The 6,447-nt window shown below is 63.3% G+C and overlaps 1 protein-coding gene across 1 annotated transcript; it reads left to right on the top strand.

Annotated features, from left to right (window-relative positions):
* The first annotated feature begins 400 nt into the window (after positions 1 to 400).
* SCRT1 (scratch family transcriptional repressor 1) lies at positions 401 to 6,165 on the top strand. Its single transcript, XM_069882036.1, has 2 exons — positions 401 to 512; positions 5,285 to 6,165. Exons 1-2 carry the CDS (start codon positions 401 to 403, stop codon positions 6,163 to 6,165), a joined length of 993 nt encoding a protein of 330 aa, XP_069738137.1.
* Positions 6,166 to 6,447: the final 282 nt, after the last annotated feature.

Here is a 6,447-nt window from a genome sequence, read left to right as displayed (position 1 = left end):
ACCCCCGTTGGCTTTAACGGGGCCGCTGTCCACGGTGCTGAACCCCCGTTGGCTTTATAGGAGCCGCTGTCCACGGTGCTGAACCGCTTCTCAGCCGGACGCCCCCCCCCCCCCGCTCCCAATTCTTTATTACCGGGACCCCCCCCCCCTTCTTATTTTTTTTACGGGGACCCCCCCGGTACCACCCGATGCCCCATCGCGGGGGGGGGTCGCCGCCTCCCAGCTCTCCGGAGACGGCGGCGGCCCCGCAGCGGAGCCAGGCGGCAGCGCCCGCCGCACAAAGCCTCCAGCTCCCTTAACCCCCCCCGCTCCCTTTCCCTTTTAAACCCCCCCCATCTCCCCAACCCCCCAAAAAGGGGGGGGGGAGCCCCTTTGTGGCGACCGGGCCCCCGGAGGAACCATGCCCAGGTCCTTCCTGGTGAAGAAGGTGAAGATCGATGACTTCCCCGCCGGCCTCGACGCCCCGTACAGCAGGACCCGAGCGGAATTCGGATCCCGGTTGCACGACAAGGGTAAGAGCCGCAGCCGGTGGAGCGAGGGAGGGGGGGGAAACACACACACAGGAGCACCGGGGCCGCCGCATTCCGTCGCGTCACACGCCGCGATCACTGGGGCCGAGAGAGACCAGGAGAACCGAGCGGAAAAGAATAGAGTCAAGCAGAACCGTATTGGGGCTGAGCAGAACCAAATAGATCTGAACCGGGGCTGAGTAGAACCCAGTAGACCTGAATCAGGACTGAGCAGAACCAAACAGAACCGAATAGAACTGAGTCAGGGCTGGGAAGAACCAAGTAGAACCAAGCAGAGCCAAACAGAACCAAATAGAACTGAATAGAACCGAGCCAGGGCTGAGTAGGACCCAGCAGAACTGAATCAGGACTGAGCAGAACCAAACAGAACTGAATCAGGGCTGAGCAGGACTGGACTGGGGTTGAGCAGAACCAAATAGAACTGGATAGAACAAAATAGAACCGAATCAGAACCAAGTAGAACCAAATAGAACCGAGTAGAACTGAATCAGGGCTGAGCAGAACCGAGGAGAATTGAATAGAACCGAGCAGAGTCAAACAGAACCGAGTAGAACAGAGTCAGGACTGAGCAGAACCAAATAGAACTGAATCAGGGTTGAGCAGAACCAAGTAGAACTGGATAGAACCAAATAGAACTGGATAGAACCAAATAGAACTGGATAGAACCAAATAGAACTGGATAGAACCAAATAGAACTGAAGAGTAGAACCGAATCGGGGTTAGGTAGAACCGAATCGGGGCTGGTAGAGTGGAGCAGAACCGAATCGGGGCTGAGCGAAACAGAGTCAAGCCGGCCTGGGGTTGAGCGGAGCCGAGCGGAACCGAATAGACGCAAATCGGAGCCGAAGGGAGCCAAGAGGAGTGAAAGGGAGCGAGCGGGAGCCCTTTGTCTGCGGGAGCCGGAGGGCAAGCGGCAGCCCCGGGCTTTGTGCGGCCTCCGCTCGGTGCGGCGGCGGCTGCGGCTGCGGTTGCGTAACCGGGAGCAGAACTGCAGCCCCGAACCGGGGCTGACCTTGAGAGGGGACGGGGACAGGGGACGAGGGGTGGGATGGGGAGGCAGGGAGAGGGATGGGGATGCAGGGCCCGGGGACGAGGGAAGGGACAGGGATGGAGATAAGGGATGCGGGGACCACAGGGATGCAGGAACGGAGGGTGAGGGATGCAGGGAGCGGGGACGAGGGAAGGGACAGGGATGCAGGGACAGGAACCGGAGGGATGCAGGGACCGAGGACAAGGGAAAGGACAGGGATGGGGGTGCAGGGACAGGGATGGGGATGCAGGAACCACAGGGATGCAGGAACGGAGGACGAGGGATGAAGGAAGGGACACAGGGACCAGGGACAAGGATGGGGATGGAGACGAGGACAGGGACCAGAGGAACCACAGGGATAAAGGAACAGGGGACGAGGAGGGACAGGGATGCAGGCTGGGATGGGGATGCAGGGAGCAAGGACAAGAGAAGGGATGGGGATGCAGGGACAGGGGGCTGGAGGGATGCAGGGACAGGGATGGGGATGGAGACGGGGATAGGGACCAGAGGGAAGCAGGGACAGGGATGGGGATGCAGGGACAGGGGGCTGGAGGGATGCAGGAACAGGGGACAAGGGAAGGGACAGGGATGCAGGGACAGGGATGGGGATGGAGACAGGGACAGGGAGCAGAGGGATGCAGGGACAGGGAGCAGAGGGATGCAGGGACAGGGGGCTGGAGGGATGCAGAGACCGCAGGGATGAAGGAACGAGGGACGAGGGATGCAGACAGGGATGCAGGGACCAGGGGCGAGGGACAGGGATGGGGAGGCAGGGACAGGGACCGGAAGGATTCAGGGACTGAGGACAAGGGAAAGGACAGGGACGTAGGGACCGGGAACTAGGGAAGGGACAGGGATGGGATGGAGACGGGAAGAGGGACCAGAGGGATGCAGGAACCACTGGGATGAAGGAACAGGGGACGAGGGATGCAGGGACAAGGGACAAGGGAAAGGACAGGGATGCAGGGGCAGAGACTGGAGGGATGCAGGGACTGGGGACAAGGGAAGGGACAGGGATGGAGATAAGGATGCAGGGACCAAAGGTGATGGAAAGGACAGAGATGGGGATGCAGGGACCAGGGACAAGGGAAAGGACAGGGATGGAGATAAAGTTGCAGGGACCGAGGACGAAGGAAGGGACAGGGACAGGGACCAGAGGGATGCAGGGGTTCAGGGCAAGGAGGGACAGAGATGGGGATGCAGGGAGTGAGGACACGGGGAGAGACGGGACAGGGACAAGGGAAGGGACAGGGATGGGGATAAAGGTGCAGGGACCAGGGACAAGGGAAGGGACAGGGATGGGGATGCAGGGACAGAGACCAGGGGGTTGCAGGGGCCCAGGACAAGGAGGGACAGAGATGGGGACAAGGGACAAGGGAAAGGACAGGGATGGAGGTGAGGATGCAGGGACCGAGGATGAGGGAAAGGACAAGGATGGGGATGCAGGGACTGGAGGGACGGAGGGACCGAGGACAAGGGAAAGGACAGGGACAGAGATAAGGGTGCAGGGACCAGGGACAAGGAGGGACAGGGATGGGGGTAAGGATGCAGGGACTGGGGACAAGGGAAGGGATGGGGACGGAGGGACCGAGGACAAGGGAAAGGACAGGGATGGAGATGAGGATTCAGGGACCAAGGATGAGGGAAAGGACAAGGATGGGGATACAGGGACAAGGAGGGACAGGGCCGGGGACAGGGAGAGGTTTGGGGCCAGGGCCAAGGGTGGAGGCAAGGAGAGGGACAAGGGAAGGGAGAGGGGCTCAAGGGATGGGATGGAGACAGAGATGGGGTCGGGGACAAGAAGTTGTGGGTGGGGACGGGGACAAGAGGTGGCGGGTGGGGCAGGGACAGGGCTGGGGGCAGCGGGAGGGCAGGGACGCAGGCGGGGATGCAGCAAGGTCAGGAGAAGGAGCAGGGAGGCAGGTGGAGGTGCAGGCAGGGACGCAGCAAGGTCAGGAGGTGAGGAAGGAGCAGGGATGCAGGTAGGAACGCAGCAAGGTCCAGGGGGTGGGGAAGGAGCAAGGGCAGGAGCAAGGGCAAGGGTGCAAGCAGGGATGCGGGCAGGGATGCAGCAAGGGCAGGAGGTGGGGAAGGGGCAGGGATGGAGGGTGGGACAAGGATGCAGGCCTGGAGGAGAGGGACCGGGGGGGGGTTGGTTGAACAGGAGCCAGCAGGGGCCCAGGGGGCCAAGAAGGCCAAGGGCATCTTGGCTTGGAGCAGCCCCGGCGTGGCCAGCAGGGCCAGGGAGGTTCTTCTCCCTCTGGGGAGACCAAACCTCGAATCCTGGGGTCAGTTGTGGGCCCCTCACCGCAAGAAGGACCTTGAGGCTCTGGAGCGAGTCCAGAGAAGAGAACGAAGCTGGGGAAGGGGATGGAGAAGAAGAGGAGCATGTGAGGAACCTGGAGGGGTTCAGCCTGGAGAAGAGGAGGCTGAGGGGAGACCTCATTGCTCTCTCCAACTCCCTGAGAGGAGGTTGTGGAGAGGAGGGAGCTGGGCTCTTCTCCCAGGGGCCAGGGGCCAGGACGAGAGGGAATGGCCTCAAGCTCCACCAGGGGAGGGTCAGGATGGACATTAAGAAAAAATTCTTCATGGAAAGGGTCACTGGGCAGTGTCCGAGGCTGCCCAGGGAGGGGGTTGAGTCCCCTTCCCTGGAGGGTTTAAGGGCCGGGTGGACGAGGCGCTGAGGGCCACGGGTCAGTGATTGATGGGGACGGTTGGACTCGATGATCCGGTGGGTCTCTTCCAACGTGGTGATTCTCTGATTCTCTGATTCCATGCAGGATGGGGCAGGGATGCTGGTAGGGCTGCAGGATGAGGCAGGGGGATGTAGGATGGGATGCAGGATGGGGCAGAGGGATGCAGGATGGGATGCAGGATGGGTCAAGGATTCAGGATGGGATGCAGGATGAGGCAGAGGGATGTAGGATGGGATGCAGGATGGGTCAGGGCTGCTCGATGAGCTGCAGGACGAGGCAGAGAGCTGCAGGATGAGCTGCAGGATGGGACAAAGATGCAGGATGGGATGCAGGATGAGGCAGAGGGATGCAGGATGGGACAAGGATGCAGGATGAGCTGCAGGATGGGTCAGGGATGTAGGATGAGCTGCAGGACGAGGCAGAGAGATGCAGGATGGGATGCAGGACGGGTCAGGGCTGCAGGATGGGCTGCAGGATGGGACAAGGATGCAGGATGGGCTGCAGGATGGGCTGCAGGACGGGATGCAGGACGAGGCAGAGGGTTGCAGGATGAGCTGCAGGACAAGGCAGAGAGATGCAGGGTGGGATGCAGGATGGGATGCAGGATGAGGCAGAGGGATGCAGGACAGGACAAGGATGCAGGATGGGATGCAGGATGAGGCAGAGAGATGCAGGATGGGCTGCAGGACGAGGCAGAGGGCTGCGGGATGGGATGCAGGTTGGGTCAGGGCTGCATGATGAGCTGCAGGATGAGGCAGAGGGATGCAGGATGAGCTGCAGGATGGGACAAGGATGCAGGATGGGCTGCAGGACGAGGCAGAGGGCTGCAGGATGGGATGCAGGCTGGGTCAGGGCTGCATGATGAGCTGCAGGATGAGCTGCCGGATGGGTCAGGGATGCAGGATGGGCTGCAGGACGAGGCAGAAGGCTGCAGGATGAGCTGCAGGACGGGCCAGGGCCGCGTGCGTGTCCTTCCCCCGCATCCCCGCGTGGCTGACGCCGCTGCCGCTCTCTCCCGCGGGGCGCAGGCTACCTGGGGGAGCTGATGTCTCCATCGCCGCTGCCGGGGGACGCCGAGGCGGCGCTGCAGGTGCCGTCGCCCGCCGCCCTCTACCCCGGCGCCCACCACAACCACAACCACCACCACCACCATAACCACCACCATAACCACCATAACCACCACCGCACCCGCAGCCGCAGCCACCGCCACGCCGCCGGCTTCCCGGGGGGGGACTCGGAGCAGCCTCCCGACAGCCCCGGCTCGGCCTTGGCCGGCGGCTACATCAACGGCGACGCGGCCGTCAGCGAGGGCTACGCCGTCGACGCCTTCTTCATCACCGACGGGCGCTCGCGGCGCAAGGCGGCGGCGGCGCAGGGAGGCGGCGTCGGCAGCGTCGGCGTCGCCCGCCGCGAGCTGCAGCGGCACACGTGCGGCGAGTGCGGCAAGAGCTACGCCACCTCGTCCAACCTGAGCCGCCACAAGCAGACGCACCGCAGCCTGGACAGCCAGCTGGCCAAGAAGTGCCCCACGTGCGGCAAGGTGTACGTCTCGATGCCGGCCATGGCCATGCACCTGCTGACCCACGACCTGCGGCACAAGTGCGACGTGTGCGGCAAAGCCTTCAGCCGGCCCTGGCTGCTGCAGGGCCACATGCGCTCGCACACCGGGGAGAAGCCCTTCGGCTGCGCCCACTGCGGCAAAGCCTTCGCCGACCGCTCCAACCTGCGCGCCCACATGCAGACGCACTCGGCCCTCAAGCACTTCCAGTGCCAGCGCTGCCGCAAGACCTTCGCCCTCAAGTCCTATCTCAACAAGCACTACGAGTCCGCCTGCTTCAAGGCCGGGGGGGCACCCCAAAACGGCAACGCCGCCGCCGCCGACAACGCCGCCAACCCCCAACGCGCCTGACGCCCCCGGAACCCCCCGGAAAACCCAGCGTTGAGCTGCGGTGGCGGCTCGAGAGATGCTTCCAAGGGGGGTTGAGTGTGGAGACTGCGGGAGCGAAGCCGGGGGGGGCTGGGAAAGTGGGGGACCCCCCCCCCCCCCGCGCCTTGTTGCGCCTCGAAAGCGGGTGACTCGCTCCTGGAAGGCGCCCTGAAAGCGCGGGGAGCAGCCTCTGAGGTGGGGGAGGTGAACTTGGGGTGCAGCCCAAAAATGGGGACCCCCCCATTGCGTGCACAGGGCATGGGA

The sequence above is a fragment of the Phaenicophaeus curvirostris genome, unplaced genomic scaffold (genome assembly GCF_032191515.1).
Source record: "Phaenicophaeus curvirostris isolate KB17595 unplaced genomic scaffold, BPBGC_Pcur_1.0 scaffold_75, whole genome shotgun sequence".
Taxonomy (NCBI): domain Eukaryota; kingdom Metazoa; phylum Chordata; class Aves; order Cuculiformes; family Cuculidae; genus Phaenicophaeus; species Phaenicophaeus curvirostris.
The sequence above is the reverse complement of the archived record's forward strand: the minus strand, read 5'-3'. Positions and strand labels throughout refer to the sequence as shown.